The following is a 17,605-nucleotide window of genomic DNA, read 5'->3' on the forward strand; positions in this document are numbered from 1 at the left end:
TCTATAAATGGCGCCTTAGGCTAGGCGCCAGTAGGCATCCTACTGGTGCTTAACTTAAGTGCAAAACACCATTAAAAAAATAAAAGCATTAAAAAAATAGAGATGCCTACCAGTAACTAAAAAAACAACAACAAAAAAATGTGGCTAATGCCCAAAGTGGAATTAGGCATCATAAAGCACCTCCGTAGCCACGATTCACGTGAAAGGCAGGTGCAGGAAATGTAGGCCTTGAAAACTCTTGTCTACATTTCCGGCACCTACCTTTCACAAAGCCACAATTCTATGAATGGAACTGGTGCGTGATTGACATGCAATCGGCAGCTGTTTTTTTTAGACGGACGCTGATACTGGCACCATTTGTAGAATCTAGCCCATAATGTGTATCTCATATAATGCATAGTTGTAAGGTGGGGCATACACAGATTGGAACATGGCTAAGGCTCGCACTTGCAGAATACTATACGTTAAGCACATACCCTGTTTCCCCGATAATGAGACCTATCCCCAAAATAAGCCCTAGTATGATTTTTAAAGATGCTCCTAATATAAGCCCTACCCCAAAAATAAGCCCTAGTTAAGATCGAGCCCCGAAGCCCCCCTCCCCAAATGTCCCTGACACTCCCCAACTCCATTCCCGGCACTAGTGGTGCCCAATTCGCCAAAAAAAAAAAAAAATCAGACACGTCAATTCAGCAATCCCCACCCTGGTGAGACCTGACATACCTCCAACTCTGAGTCCTCCAAAAGCAGCTGCCATTGCTGCTGTTTTTGGAGGCCTCGGAGCGGAGGTATGTCGGTCTTACTTTGGGCCGGTGGGGTTCTGCTGCACAAGGGGATGGGAGGGATAGAAAGATGCTGCACAAGGGGAGAGGGAGAAAGGAAAGAGGAATAATTGGGGTAGAGGAGAGGAAGGGAGAGAAAAAAAATAAGACATCCTCCGAAAATAAGCCCTAATGCGTTTTTTGGACTCAAAATTAATATGACACTGTCTTATTTTCGGGGAAACATGGTATCTCCATAATTTAGGCATGATCATTTACACCAATTTTATGGCTTGAGCCTAACATCTAGGCATTCTATATCGGGTAGGCTAGTTTTCTGTAGAGGAAAAAAGGTACTTATTTTCCTTTATAGAATAAGATCCTACCAGATGCCCTCCAGGCGCTCTGTTATATAATTACCCTTGATATGCAGTAATCTAGTCCTTGAAACAAACAATCTCCTGTGAAAATGTTGCCTTATGTTTCTTAGTGATGTGGTAATTTGTGTATCTGTAGGTTTATTGTTAACCTTAAATCCTGACTTGTTTTTAACAGTGCAAGAAGCATTTCTCTTCACACTTTATGCATTGATTACTCACTGCTTGTATTGCAAAAGGTATCTATTTTCTTGTAAAGAAAGCATAGGCCATTGGCAACAGGTAAGTTTGTAGGCTTTCATGTGGATACATAGGCGTGTTTCAGGGTAGGTCAGTATTTAGCAAGTCAAGGAAAAATGGGTTTATGCCAAACATACCAAACATATGAATGCAATAAAATGATATCCTTCATGTACTCCCTCGCAACCAAGCCCAGCCATCTATACAAATAAAAGGGGGGGAATCCTGTAGCTTTTTGTTCAGAGGGACTTTTTCTTTCTAACACTCCACTCCGTCCCAGCTTGCTACTTCTCTGAAATTTCTCTGAATTTTCTTAATACTTCACAGAAGCCACAATGAGTTTTCAAATGGGCAAAAGCAAATGTGGAAATGCTGCTAATAGAGTTGGCTTCAGCTCATCCTCTGTATCTCGGGCATCCTATGGAGGTCCTGCACGGGGCAGTAGTAGCTATAGCAGCAGAAGTCTCATTAACCTAGGAGGCACCAAACAAACAGCAATTAGTGGTGGTGGCGGAGGGAGTCGCTTTTCTGTTAGGAGTGGATATGGGCTTGGTGGTAGAGCTGGTGGTGTATTTGCAGGTGGAATTGGTGGTGGACTTGGTGGTGGCATGGGGGGTGGATTCGGTGGGAGTCCTGGGTTTCCAGTGTGCCCACCAGGTGGTATCCAAGAAGTTACCGTCAATCAGAGTCTCTTGGCACCACTCAACCTAGAGATTGATCCAACTGTCCAGAGGATACGGAAAGAGGAAAGGGAACAGATCAAGACTCTCAACAACAAATTTGCTTCCTTCATTGACAAGGTGAGTTTATACCTTTATATATACTTGTGGAGATTTCAGTCAAGTTAATGTTCTTATTTATCAGATTTACCATTAATATGATAAGACATAATTTTTGGTTTTACAATTAGCATTCTACAGCACTGCTATTTTGTAATTTATGCTAATAATACATAAGATAACAGGATTCAGGATAGCTGAGGAACTTCTGCTTAGAACTGGATCAAATTAAGATGGCCCAATGATTATAATTCTTTAAGTTGACTAGGGAGAATCTCCAACTAATTTGTGGTCATCAGGGAGATTTACGTATACACCTTATATTTCAAGTCACACCCAAAGGCATTCTGGTATTTGTAGTTCTGATTTCTCACAGTAGGCAAATGTAAAACTTTGTACTACACATTATATTATATTACAGATTATAGGCATATTAGAAGCTCTCAAATGTCAATCAATTGAAAGTACTAGGTGAATGAGGAATTGGGGAAAGTTATGCGATAGAAATGAAGGAACACATAATCAAAACAAAAAGAAGTAATGAATAAATAGGAGCTAGGTGAAGCATATTTTTGATGCCCTGTGTGTATCACTACAGAGCAAGAAGAATAATTCATTGGGTTGTACATTTTTGTTTCTAGAGATCCTGAGCTCTTTCATAACATGCCAAGTCCTGTTTCAAAATGTCTTCCCCTTACAACATATATTACCTTCTTATAGATTCCTTGCTACCAAGACCCCACTGGATAGATGTGAAGTTAATCTGTCTATTTGATTTCAGGTTAGGTTCTTGGAACAGCAAAATAAGATTCTGGAGACCAAGTGGGCCCTCCTGCAAGACCAAAGTCCAAGAGGGGGCACCAAAAGGAACAACCTTGATTCCCTCTTTGAAGCACACATTACTAACCTAAGGAGGCAAACGGACACCTTAACAAATGACAAAAGCCGGCTGAACTCGGAACTGAAGGGCATGCAGGATCTTGTTGAGGAAAACAAGAAAAAGTAGGAAACACACTGACGTCATAAAGGAAGCAATGTAAAATGCAATATCTATCTATCTATCCTGTATATTGCATTTTACATTTATATATATATATATATATATATATATATTAATTGTTAGGTGCCATTAACTCGTGTTCAATTCCTAGCGACTTGCTAATGATCTCAATATTCAAAAGCCCTTATGTAGTCAGTGGCAGCACTAATTGCATGTTTCATTTTAAATCTGAAGTAGGTGAACAGATAATGGGGGTGTTTTGTTATATACCCAACTTATCTGCCCATTAGGGAGTAAGATTACAGGTGTTCTGGGGATAGCACTACTTAGTGGTATAATTTGCTTACTTAAATGGTAATATCCAGTCATTAAGGAGGTTATTTAAAGAAGAGCTGTGAGACATTTAAACTGTGAGTAGGGGGGATGTAAGTGCAAATGGCTCTACACGTCTAAGGAACAACACATAGTTTTGGAGGAGGTATATTTTGTGCTGAAAAGTAGGCAGGTGTTTCCTAGTTTGCAACACTAATACATGTGCATTTTTAAAAAATTTCCATCACATTTCTACCTGGTCTGAGTCCCACTGAAGTGTGAGCTAATTTGGACTTGGGAGGAGTGACTGAGGGGTCAATTGTGGCTACCCCTTTGGTGTTTAAAACAACCACTAAAGGCCACAAAGAGAGTTTTGGAGTTTGGATGTTAATTGGCTCCTCAGGGACATCAGGTTTTGTGAAATCTGATGTTAAAAAATTATCTGTTTACCTTTGCTGTTCATCTTTTGACTATATAGTTTGGTAACATTGATATTCTTATTGTATATACCCCCAAATACATGGCTGTTTGCTATATCCTTATAGATATTTTACAAAATTACCATGTTCAGTTGGCCCTTTGTAAAAAAAACAACACCACCCCAAAACCCTTCAAATTGCGGTTTTCTTTTTTTTCTGACCTATACAGAAAATAATTTTATATAACATGTCATCTACATTGAGAGGTAAATTTATTTGTAGCCTATTTTATAAAGACATATAAATACCTTCTTATTAGGACCAGGGGACATGCACTGAAGCTACTAAGTAGTAGATTTAAAATAAACTGAAGAAAATATTTTTTCACACGTGTAAACTCTGGAATTCTTTGTTGGAGAATGTGGTGAAATCAGTTAGCTTAGCAGGGTTTTAAAAAGGTTTGGACAATTTCCTAAAAGACAAGCCAATAGGCCACTATTGAGATGGCTTGGGGAAATCCACTGCTTATTCCTAGGTACTCGGGACCTGGGTTGGCCACTGTTGAAAACAGGATACTGGGCTTGATGGACCTTCGATCTGTCCCCATATGACAGTTCTTATATTCCTTATAAAACTGCATTGGAAAAGCAGCAGAAACTGTGGCTATAATGAAGCTAAGTAAGCTTATACCTGCTCCTAAGGTGGTATAAATGTACGTACATACAGTGGGACACATTTTATTTCTGTTGCCTAAAAAATCAGTACCAAAATAAATCTGCGCTTAGCGCTATTTTATGAATAGCATCCGGAGTTAGGCGCACTTTATAGAACAGATGAAATGTGTGACTAAATTTTAGGCGTGACCATTTATGCCAGCTAAAACATAGCAGAAACTGTGCGGGATGAGGCATATTCCAGACCAGTGCAACTAACTTTTAGGAACTCCTATGCCGCTCCCCTGCCACTCCCCTTTTGAGATTCACACAGTGGAATTTAAGTACACCAGTGTATAGAATATTTATTTATTTAAAAAATTTATATACCGCCTTTATACAAAGCGGTTGTCATAAAAATAAACATACATAACTGCAGAATACAAGACAAAATTACAATTCTAAAATTAGAGCTAAGTTACAATACCATAAAATACATTTTCATTAAAAAAACCAAAACCATTTGCACCCAACAAACAAACAATACCTATGCAATTAATAACAAAGGCATTTAAAATCCACTTATTGACTCGAACAAACAGAGTCAAGACAGAAGATACATCTACTAGGTAATATATTAATATGAAAGCTGAACAGCTCTACAAATAGGCATCCTCAAATAGCTTGGTGCATAAATTCTGAGCGACCATAATTGCTTGTTAATTGGCAATTATTGGTATGGCATGCAAATCAGGATTATGCACAGATTTGCGTCTGCAACTTTAGTTGTGGTATATAGAATCTAGGGGAATATGAGTATACCTTGTGACTCCGCCCACAAAATGTACCCCAAACGCATCTACTTGAGTCAGGTGCAAACACATCCATTTAACTGCATAACTTACAGTTTTTCAGGAGTAGTAAGTTTTCATGTATCACCACTGAAATCCAAGCATCTTTGTGTCCTAACTTGGATGTTTCAATTATATGGGGAGCAAATGAATATCGGTGGTATCTGGATAACTTCCTGTAGCTGCCAAAAGAACCAGATATTCAATGTTTGTACCTAGATACAGGCTGGTAGTGAATATCTGGATTTAATTCAGCCAACAGTAGTCAACATTTTAAAAGATACCGCCCGCTGCAGGGTGAATACTGAATCTGATGTATTTTATGGAATACTGGCCAAGAATTAGTTAATTCAACCTTTACCTTTTATTTCTAGTTCTGATTCCTAAACGCTATGGAAAACCTTTCATACCCTGAGAGATTGGAGAAGCTGGGTCTCTTTTCCCTGGAGAAGAGGAGACTTAGAGGGGATAAGATAGAGACTTACAAGATCATGAAGGGCATAGAGAGAGTGGAGAGGGACAGATTCTTCAAACTTTCGAAAAATAAAAGAACAAGAGGGCATTCGGAAAAGTTGAAAGGGGACAGATTCAAAACAAATGATAGGAAGTTCTTCTTTACCCAACGTGTGGTGGACACCTGGAATGCGCTTCCAGAGGGCGTAATAGGGCAGAGTACGGTACTGGGGTTCAAGAAAGGATTGGACAATTTCCTGCTGGAAAAGGGGATAGAGGGGTATAGATAGAGGATTACTGCACAGGTCCTGGACCTGTTGAGCCGCCTTGTGAGCAGACTGCTGGGCACGATGGACCTCAGGTCTGACCCAGCGGAGGCATTGCTTATGTTCTTATGTTCTTACGAGCAGCACGTTGTTAATTCAGGGGGCTGCCAATGTAGACAAATACAACTGTCTCTCCCTTTTTGTTTCATCCAACAGATATGAAGATGAAATTAGCAAGCGCACATCTGCTGAAAATGAATTTGTGGTACTCAAGAAAGTGAGTGACAAAGCTACAAAGCAAAAAAAAGAAATGATCACTAGAAGCCATTCATCCTTGGCATTCAAATAACAGGACTTCTAAACCTATATCTCATATCTCTTTCAGGACACGGATGCTGCCTACATGAAGAAGGTGGAATTGCAGGCAAAGGTGGATAATGTGGCCGATGACATCAACTTCCATAGAGCTATCTATGAAGCGGTAAGGGACAATCATCGTAGCTAGATGAGAGGGTAGAAAAGACCTAACGGCTCCGTAGACAAGTGGTAGTTAAACAGGGCTAGCAACAGAATCCAGAATTTAAACTTCTCACAATACTGTAAGAGTTTACAGTTAGAGAATGACACGGTGGTTGTTACCCGCAGTTAGCCGCGGGTAACCCGCCAAAATGGTGACCAAAAAAGGTCACTGCGAGATCGGGGACAAGGCCATTAATTGCCCTGTGGAGAGGTGAATGGTTAGCACGCGCGGTGAACGCGCGGTGAAGAGCGTTTGATCCGGTAGCCCCCTCTCTCCTGCCGGCCGGCCGGCCATGCATCTCCCTCCTTCCTTTTCCCTTATCTTCTCTTGTTGAAACTGGCAATTTCTATAAGGCTATGTGCTGTATTACAGCCGGAGCCTTGAAGTTGTGTCGCGTTGCCTGCTGGGAAAGTCTCCTCCAACGCAACTTCCTCTTTCTGGTTGCATCGGAGGAGACTTTTCTAGCAGGCAACCCGACGCGACTTCAAGGCTCCGGCTGTAATACAGCACCTAGCCTTATAGAAATTGCCAGTTTCAACAAGTGAAGGTAAGGGAAAGGGAACGGGAGGGAGGGAGGGAAATCCATGGCTGGCCGGCAGGAGGGAGCTGCTGGACCGCGTGAAGGGTGCTGGGGGTGGGTGGATGGAGAGGAGAAGTCACTAAAGAATGGTTATCTGTGGGGATTGGGATGGGGACAAATTCTGTCCCTGTGTCAATCTCTACCAAGGAGTAGAGTAAGTCATTTTAATTATGACTAGTAAGTAGAGCAATCTGATCTAAAATGTCTACTACTAGCGAATTCCAAGCTTCAATTAAGATATTTATATCATTATCATATACATTTTGAGCATTGATGTTACCATGAGACCTGCAATAGAAGAGTACAAAGAATTGAAATCATAAAATGATCAGACTAGGGGATATTCAGTAAGGATCCAATTCTGTAACTTGCTGCACACATACTATGTACTGAGCTCCAGTTTTATAAGGTCATCTGTTTGCCATGACAGAATATTTATGGCTATATTCATTGTAACTTGCCACGAAAGTAAGAGGGAGGGATGTAGATAGATAGGCCGCATGAGAGGAGCTGAAGGGTGGTAGAAAGGAACAGATGGTGAAGGAGGGAGGGAAGGGTGGTGGTGGAAAGGAATAGAACAGACATTGAAAGAGGGTGGAGAAGAATAGACCCTGAAGAGAAATGTGGAAGACAGAGTGGGGAGAAGATGCTGGAAGGGAAGAAGACAGATGCCAGACTATGGGGGAGCGGAGGGAAGAAGATGGGTGCCAGACCAATTGGGGGGGGGGAGTGAAGGGAGAGGCACAGTAACAGAGCAAATGGAAGACGCAGAGAGAAGACACACAGTGGATGGAAGGAATTGAATGAGAAGATGAGGAAAGCAGAAACCAGACAACAAAGGTAGAAAAAAAAATATTAGTTGTGTTGATAAAAATTTATAAACAAAGCCCTACCAGCTGAACATCTCTTTCTCTAGTTCAGCAGCCAGAACTTTGATTTATAAGGAAGGAATAAGCTAAATATTGTAGTACTGAGGCTTATATGGATGCTGCGGGGACGGTGACGGGGCAGTGAATGTCATGGCAGTGACGGTGACGGGGCGGTGAAAGGGATGGCAGTGACGGTGATGAGGCAGTGAAGGGAATGGCTTTGATGGGGCGGTGAAGGGGATGGTGGGGCGGGGATGGGGCAGTGATGGGGACAGATTTTTTCCCCATGTCATTCTCTATTTACAGTCATACAGTGGAGGTTAACTCTTGAGATTTTACTAATCCATCTTGCTTCTGTATATCTCATTTGATGATGCACAGTATATGAGGGGCCACTGAAAAGTTCTCAGGCCAACCAAGAAGAGAATGATGTGGAACCATGACACTTACAAGTTATTCCACACTTTTCTTGACACTTTTGGTCTCATTTCATATCATTGAAACAAAAAGTGTCATGAAAAGTGTGGAGTAACTCGTAATTTTCATGGCTCCATATTCATTCTTTTCGTGGTTGGGTGGGAACTGATCACTTGCCCCTCCATATCATTTTGGTGGGGTTCCTCTCTGTGAAATAGCTAAGAAGAAAACATTTAAATTGAATCAGGTTGGGCAGACTGGATGGACCATTTGGGTCTTTATCTGCTGTCATCTACTATGTTACTATGTGAAGTTTTAGTAGTCTTTGGCCCCCAAAGTGTTCACTCAGGTCCACTATTTGTTTCTCCCCCATACCTCAGTGTGAAAGTAGTCATAATGATGTGTGTATTTTAGTATACACACACATAAAGTTACTCCTGTAGAGGCAAGTTTAGAACTGCATCTAGGTGAATATATTACCCTTATGAAATAGTTGGAGCATATGTTTCTAGGTGCCTTGACTGCTCTTCACATGCACATTTTAGCGAAGTTCAAGGGGTAAGACTTGAGGCTATTCCAATGCGCATTGTTTTCATTTACTACCATCTTTCTCATGGATTGTCTTGCAAATGTCTCTTTGATTGTTTAAGCAAGAGAACAACCCAAGTCTGGCAGATTAGGAAAATACTAGTCAATCATTTGTGACTGACCTTAATGAGGGTGGATTTGTTTGACTTGCAGGAACTATCCCAGATGCAGACACACATCTCTGACACTTCTGTCATTCTATCCATGGACAACAACCGAAACTTGAACTTAGACAGCATCATTGCTGAGGTCAAGACTCAGTATGAAGAAATCGCTAACAAAAGCCGAGCTGAAGCCGAGTCATGGTACCAAAGTAAGGTAGGGAATCACAAAGCTCCAGGGACATGACATCTAAACAGATTATTTTCCACACTTCTCTAGACATTATGCTATGAAATGAAATGAAAGGTATCAAGAAAAGCATGGTATGACTCATCAGTTTCATGGCTCCACATCATTCTCTTCTTGGTTGGGCTGAGCAGTGGTGTAGAATTTAAGAGCCTACATTTTTCCTGTGCTTTAAGTTTGAATTATATGGCACTTTGACTGGTGGGCAATTTTATTTAGTGTTTCTTATACTGTGTATTTGTACCAGACAATATTAAAACTCTGACTACTGTGGGCAGATTTGAGACTGGTTATTCACCCCCTTCTTTTATGAAGCCTGGTAGCACAGGCCGATGCAGTAAAGGCTCTATAGGAATCGAATGGGTGTCAGAGCATTTGCCGTGTGGCACTTGATTGAGTGGCTTTGTAAAAGAGACCCTCAGGTACTGGCACTGAATATTCTGGTCTTTGCTGACTCCCAGAAATTATCCAAGTACCACCATGCCAGTATCAATATATCTATTTTTGCATGTTAGTATTGCTATATGTACAGTCCTACTTGCCTAGATAGTTATCCAAAGAAAAAGACGACTCTAATATTTTCCCAGTAAACATGAAGTCCAAGAACCAAAACAAAAAAAGTTGTGGAAAACGATGTTCCTGATCTTGTTTATTTAATAAAAGTTAATAATATCCAAAGTGCAGACAAATAATGATATATTTGTTATATCCAAAGTTCAAACAGTAGTAATCCACATGAGGCATGAAGAAAGGGGGACCATAAATGGTCTGTGTTTTGGCGAACACGCCTTCCTTCCTGTTACTCTACTGTGCTCAGCTGCAGAGATATGAATTCCTCAGCCTTGCTAGGAACTCTCCAGTTTTGTGGCCATTGGCACTGATTACTAGCCGTGCCTGATTAATTCCCAGCTCTGCCGTGCCTGATTAATTCCCAGCTCTGCCTTTGCTCTACCCTCTGACTGCTGTAGTGGTCTGTGCTGATATTCACTGGCACTCTACAGTTAAGTGCTGGTAGTGCTATAGAAATAAAAAATAAGAACATAAGAATTGCCGCTGCTGGGTCAGACCAGTAGTCCAACAGCCCAGCAGTCCGCTCACAAGGCAGCCCTTAGGTCAAAGACCAGTGCCCTAACTGAGACTAGCCTTACCTGCGTACGTTCTGGTTCAGCAGGAACTTGTCTAACTTTGTCTTGAATCACTGGAGAGTGTTTTCCCCTATAACAGCCTCCGGAAGAGATTTCTACAACTCTTTGGGTGAAGAACTTTCTTACGTTTGCACGGAATCTATCCCTTTTTAACTTCAGAGAGTGCCCTCTCATTCTCTCTACCTTGGAGAGGGTGAACAACCTGTCTTTATCTACTAAGTCTATTCCCTTCATTATCTTGAGTGTTTTGATCATGTCCCCTCTCAGTCTCCTCTTTTCAAGGGAGAAGAGGCCCACTTTCTCTAATCTCTCACTGTACGGAAACTCCTCCAGCCCCTTAACCATTTAGTCGCTTTTCTCTGGACCCTTTCGAGTAGTACTGTGTCCTTCTTCATGTACAGCGACCAGTGCTGGACGCAGTATCCCAGGTGGGGGCTTACCATGGCCCGGTACAGCGGCATGATAACCTTCTCTGATTTGTTTGTGATCCCCTTCTTAATCATTCCTAGCATTCTGTTTGCCCTTTTCGCCGCCACCGCACATTGCACGGATGGCTTCATCGACTCGTCGACCAGTACTCCCTAAGTCTCTTTCCTGGGGGGGGGGGGTCTCTCCAAGTATTGCATCCTGTATTCAAGTATAAGATTTTTGTTACTGACATGCCTCACCTTACACCTCATTTGCCAGGTCGCAGCCCATTTCTCGAGTGTGTTTATGTTACGTTGTAGGTCTTCATAATCCTCCTTCGTCTTCACTACTCTGAATAACTTTTTTATCGTCTGCAAATTTAATCACCTCACTCGTCGTACCAATTTCCAGGTCGTTTATAAATATGTTGAAGAGCACGGGTCCAAGCACTGGACCCTGTGGCACTCCACTCGTGACTTTTCCAGTCTGAGTATTGTCCATTTACTCCCACTCTCTGTTTCCTATCCGCCAGCCAGTTTTTAATCCACGTGAGTATTTCACCCTCGATTCCATGGCTTGCAATTTTTCGAAGTAGTAAGTGCTGATGAATATCAGTGCCAGACTTGGTCAGCATGATTTAGGGACCTAATAATTGTGAGCTACCATTATGACATGTTAATGTACCACTAACTTATTCTGTTTTAGCACAGACTCCATTTCACACAATGAGACCTATTACTAATAACTGAGCTTAATAGTATAATAATACATCTTAGCAGAAGCCCACACTGATGACTGCCCCCTCTCCTTAACTGGCAAGCACTTTCCTACTCAATGAAATGAAATATTAATCCTTAGATTAGATTTTGAATATTTGTGTTTTTTTGTTTTTATGTTTTCTGGCTATTTCCTTTTTGACTTTAAGTTGTTTTACTGTTTTTATGTTCTATGGATTAAACATTTTCTATAATCCAGGAAAATGGTAGTTTAAAAAAATAAGGGGCAGATATTCAGTTGGCTGTGGTCAGCATTTTTTGGGACAGCAGCAGCATTATCCCCAGATATTCAAGGCTGGGCACTGGCATTGAATAGCCAGGCAGTGGCATAGTACGAGTGGGGGCGGTCCGCCCCAGGTGAGGCACCCTTCCTCCTCTCCGTTCCCCGCTCCTCTCCTTACCGCACGCCCCTTGCCTTCCCCTGTACCTACTTTAGTTCCCTGGTGCGAGGTTGCTGCCCATGTCGGCATTGGCGCTCGCTCTGACATCACTTACAGGACCCGTGCCTAGGAAGTGAGGTCAAAGGGCGAGCCGACACCGGCGTGGGCATGCTGCTCACGCCGGTGGAAGTTAAAAAGGTACTGGGAAAGGGAAGGAGGCATGTGTGTGGTGGTGGTAGTGGCAGGGCAGGGGCACCACCGTCCCGTGCGCTGCACACACTTATTATGCCACTGTATTCAGTTTTTTGCAGCTGGCTATCTCTTATCCTTTTACTAAGCTACATTAAGTGCTAACGTGTGCCAAATACAGCAAAAAGCTAATGCGGGACATATTAATGTGCTCCACATTAAATTTGGGATGTATATGCACTATTTGCATGCTAAGGTATGCCAGAGGCGGAGAGTGGGCATTGCTATACTAACTAGACAGCAAACTGGTTAGTGCTAAGATAACACAGGAGCCTTTACTGTGAGCAAAATAGGTGGTGCTAAGTGCTCCTGTAGTAATTTTTTTTTCTTTTCAAATGGTCAAGTGCTAGTGACAAAATTAATGCACAGTCAATACTGAAATTAATAGAAAATTGGGGTTTTACAGCTGTGGTAAAAATGGCCTTGGCATATGGGAATGACCCATGTAAGGATGCACTAAGTTCATTTGTTACTGCAGCTTTGTACAAGGATATTCAGTACTTAACCACCAAAGTGAAACTGGATAAAGATAGGACTGTTTTATGTAGCTTGATTTATCTGGTTAGCTTAGGTGTTTAAATGCTGAATATCAGTACTTAACCACATAAGTGCTGACTCCATCTACGGAACGCTCACAAAATAGCCGATTTTCAGTTTGGCAGTTAGATAGCCCTGCACAAATGATTTAACCAGCCAGGAGCCTCTCCTAGCCAGTTAAATTGCTTTATCGACCCCCCCCAAATAAATGGGGCCATTTAAACTGATAGCACGTGGATTCTAAGCTTAGTACCTCTGCTCATCTAGTCTGCGCATGGGCAGACTAGATGGTCCATTTGGCTTTTATCTGCCATCATGTTTCTATGTTTAAGATAAAAGTATTCTTAACTCAAAGACTTCAGTTATTCATTCTGTCTAATGTTTTGGTTTTCTTTTGTGGTGTGATATTAGTATGAGGAGTTGCAGGTCACTGCTGGGAGACATGGTGATGACTTGCGTAGCACCAAGACTGAGATCTCGGAATTGACACGCTTGATTCAGAGATATAAGTCAGAAATGGAAAATCTGAAAAAACAGGTAAAAAGTAAATGTAACCATATGAGCAGACTTCTAGTACAATTCTCTGTAGATTCATGTAGCATAAGATTTGAATTTTAACCATGCAATATGGAATATTTTTGATATGTTACCTGATTTCAGTCAGGGTTTTATTCCTAATAATATCAAGAAGATAGTTGAAGGTAAAATAAAGATTTGTAACATGAGCAGTCCTTTAGAGCAATGTTTCCCAACTCAGTCCTGAAGTACCTCCTTGTCAGTCAGGTTTTCAGGATATCCACAATGAATATGCATAAACTTGATTTGCATACATTGCCTCCATTATATGCAAATTTCTTTAATGCATTTCCATTGTGAATATCCTGGCAAGAGGGTACTCCAGGACCGAGTTGGGAAACACTGATATAGAATTATATTAAAAATGCGATAGGAACTATCTAAACTTATTGAGCCAGTTCTAGCCATTCTAAGGGTGTGTTATAACCCAGTTTTTTTGAGTGAGGTGTCTGTCTAAACCTGACTTTTCAGATATCCCTGTCCAGATATACTAGGATACTTGTAGTTTTGATTGCAAATAGAAGATTCAGGAAGTGCAAATCCCATAATGCATAGAGGTAGATGAAAAAATGGGGATGAATCAAAAATTCCCCACTCGAAAATAAGACATATAGCCATGTATGTTTACAGATTGCTGGTCTACAAGCTGCCATTGCAGAGGCTGAGGAACGTGGTGAATTGGCCCTCAAAGATGCCAGAAAGAAACTGAGTGATCTTGAAATCGCTCTACAGAAGACCAAGGAGGAGATGGCACGTCTGCTGAGGGAATACCAAGAGCAAATGAGCGGCAAACTGGCCTTAGATATTGAGATCGCTACCTACAAAAAGCTGCTGGAAGGGGAGGAATGCAGGTGGGTGAAGAGCATAATTACATAAAATAATATGCCTAAAATGTGAGCTAAGAATATCATGGCTTCTTAAAGATTTTGATAATGTACAACTCTTTCACATGGGCAGTGAAAAAACAACAAAAGCACAGGCCAGAACTATTCAACTCAAGGGAGGAAAAAGGTCTCAGAAACAAACCCGCCCACTCCACAATGGTGGTTTAAGGTGGTCAGGCAAAAACCTCATTGGCATTAAAAATAATAATAAAAAAATTCCCTGGAATGTCTGTAGGCTTTATGTGGTGCAATGTTTAAGGAGTTAAGTTATTAATTTCTTTTTCTACCTTAAACATTGCACCGCAAAGAGCCTGTAGACATTCCAGGGGAGTTTTTATTTATGCCAATGAGGTTTTTGTCCGACCACCTTAAACCACCATTATGGGGTGGGAGAGTTTGTTTCTTGAGGCTTTTTCCTCCCTTGAGTTTACTAGTTCTGGCCTGTGCTTTTGTTGTTTTTTCACTTTGCACTGTCCATGTAAAAGTGTTGTACATTATCAGTAGTGGATTTTCACTAATTCTGTGTTATTTAGACTTCTTAAAGATTTTTTACATTGGAAGTGAAAGAGATTATTATTATTGCAGTCCTAAAACAACATGCCTCTAGGCTGCTGATCTGGTCAATTGATAGAGACAGAGACATATAGTAAGTCCTCCAGGGATCTGCAGGTTCTGAAGAAAACAATTTACTTGGAGATTTTGATGACTTTTATTTTCTTTTGCAGGATGTCTGGAGATGTTGGTAGTAGAGTGAGCATATGTAAGTGGTTCAATTTTTTTTTTTTTTAATCCTCATTGTGAGAAACAATGCATGCTTTTTGTGATTTGGTTGAATGCAAGGACCGTTGCTGTTAGATTTAGTATAATGATATATTTCTCTTGCAGCTGTGGTCAGCAGTAGCTCTGGAAGTGCAGGTGGCATTGTAAGTGGCATCGGAGGCGGCCTGGGAAGTGGCATCGGAGGCGGCCTGGGAAGTGGCATCGGAGGCGGCCTGGGAAGTGGCATCGGAGGCGGCCTAAGCAGTGGCATTGCAGGAGGGTCCTATGGATCCTATGGAGGTGGTTTTAGCTCTGGAAGTGGAAAAGGCAGTTCTTCCATTTTGAAAAAAACAACATACTCCTCACAGTCCTCTAGCAAACGATACTAATCTTCCACCGGCAACTCTGTTAGCACCAGAGCGAAGAGCAATTTAGATTTGACTACTGACAGCAGCAGCAACCTATATATTAATGAGAGAAATGAATAAACAAAAACCTTTAATGCTCAGACATTCCTTAGACCCCTTCCCGCAATAAAAGCAATTATGATTTCTAAAGTATTAAAATGATAGGGGTGCTTGATACCTGGAACTACCATCGGTTTAAATCTAACAGGAAAATAATACCACCCCAAGAGTTCTAAATGCAAACCTCAGTAATGCTGATCTTGGGTGGATGACTATGAGCAGGAATAGGGAATGTCAGCATGACCAGATTTTTAGGATGGCTTCTGCGGCTGTCAGTAGGCAATTTATCTAGTTTCCTAAACAACTTTCCCTTAGCCTTTCTGGATTTTCCCCCCTAAATGTTGCCCAGTTACATCATATGTAATTCCTCTTGAATTGTAGATTCGGTTTTGCAAGACCAGTTGTGAGTGAAATCAACCCTCCAAAGATGCCTCATTAATGCTAGCTAGGGTTACCAATTGATTGCATGTCTACTGGAGAGGCTGATGCAGATTTTTCTTTGCCTCCATTGATGAGTTTGTTGTTTATGACTTTTTTTAAGAACTGCAAAACCAGAACAGACAAGAAGAGACTGCGCTTAATGTCAATGAGGTCAATCGATAACCCTAATTGAAAGTGTACAGTTCTCCGGTTTCTTATCTGTATCTGTGGCGACATTCTTTAATTAGTTGACTTTTACGCCTGAAGAAGGAACTGTTTCGGTCCCAAATACTCAGCAACTTTTCTGTTAGTCATTTGATGACACCACCATCCAGAAAGAATCCATCGGTATTGTACAAAGCACTAATGGAATTTTGCTGGTGGAATTTTGTTGCAGATTGTTATGTGAAGACCTGATGAATGTGTGGGCATAATTACAAAAAAAGCAACCAATTTAGGAATTATAAATGACAGAACTGAGTGAATCATGTTCACCCATATTTGGTGGTGGGAAGCCAATGTAAACAGTTCTTCTTCAGATGTATAATACTGGTTTGGCAAATGCCTTCTATTGTAAAAGTAGGAAAGCAATGGAATTATTGCAAAACCATCTTAAAGTCTTCATTGCATGGTGCTGTTATTACCTGCCTTTTGGATTTCTCATAATCTTAATCCCTTTTCTTTTGGGGGAGGGGGGAAGGGTGATGTGTTATGTTTCAATAAATTGCAGCCTATAATGAAAACTGGTTTTCAGAATTGTTATTTTTTTAAATGATTTACACTTTGATTTTTTTCAAAATAATTTTTATTGGAAACATGAGGTATATGTTCTTTAAAGTCAACATGCCAGCCGTTATACAATAGCAAGTAACACGGGATATAACATGAGAGACAAGTGAAGATTATGGGAGGAGGTGGAGAAATCAAGCACTTCTCAATATAAACTCCAAGTCATCATAAAGGTTTGCTCCAGGCCTGTTTTTCTATCTTCCGTTCTGTATGATAACAATCAGTGCCAGGAAGGGAGTTTGAAGAACAGAAGTAACAAAACATAGAATTAGGCTGGAATTGGGAGAGTGTGGCACAGTGGTTAAAGCTACAGCCTCAGCACCTTGAGGTTGTGGGTTCAAACCCACACTGCTCCTTGTGACCCTGGGAAAGTAGCTTAATCGCCCCGGGGACATTAGATAGATTGTGAGCTCACTGGAGCAGACAGGTAAAAATGCTTGAGTATCTGAATAAATTCATGTAAGCTGTTCTGAACTCCTTTGGGAGAAAGGTATAGAAAACTGAATAAATAAATACCATTTGGTAACAGTATGACACTATGGGCTCCTTTTTCGAAGGTGAGCTAGTGGTTTTAGCGAGCACTTAGCGCGCTACAAGCTAATGCCTCTATAAAGCTGGCGTTAGTATTTTCCGTGTAGCATGGGGATAGTGCGCGCTAATCTTCACGTGCACGCTAAAAACACTAGCGCACCTTTGTAAAAGGAGCCCTATGTAAAGACAGTTGAGGTTATTAAAAAAGAGTAAAAAATGGAGGATAACAGGCATGTGCAAAATCTAAAGTA

The 17,605-nt window shown here is 41.2% G+C and overlaps 1 protein-coding gene across 1 annotated transcript; it reads left to right on the forward strand.

Moving 5' to 3' along the window:
- Positions 1–1,606: 1,606 nt before the first annotated feature.
- LOC117357512 (keratin, type II cytoskeletal 5-like) lies at positions 1,607–16,777 on the forward strand. The gene is made up of 9 exons (XM_033938232.1): positions 1,607–2,178; positions 2,939–3,159; positions 6,328–6,388; positions 6,497–6,592; positions 9,239–9,403; positions 13,340–13,465; positions 14,135–14,355; positions 15,114–15,148; positions 15,274–16,777. Exons 1-9 carry the CDS (start codon positions 1,714–1,716, stop codon positions 15,534–15,536), a joined length of 1,653 nt encoding a protein of 550 aa, XP_033794123.1. The 5' UTR covers positions 1,607–1,713; the 3' UTR covers positions 15,537–16,777.
- The last annotated feature ends 828 nt before the right edge of the window (positions 16,778–17,605 follow it).

This window comes from Geotrypetes seraphini, chromosome 3 (assembly GCF_902459505.1).
Source record: "Geotrypetes seraphini chromosome 3, aGeoSer1.1, whole genome shotgun sequence".
NCBI lineage: Eukaryota > Metazoa > Chordata > Amphibia > Gymnophiona > Dermophiidae > Geotrypetes > Geotrypetes seraphini.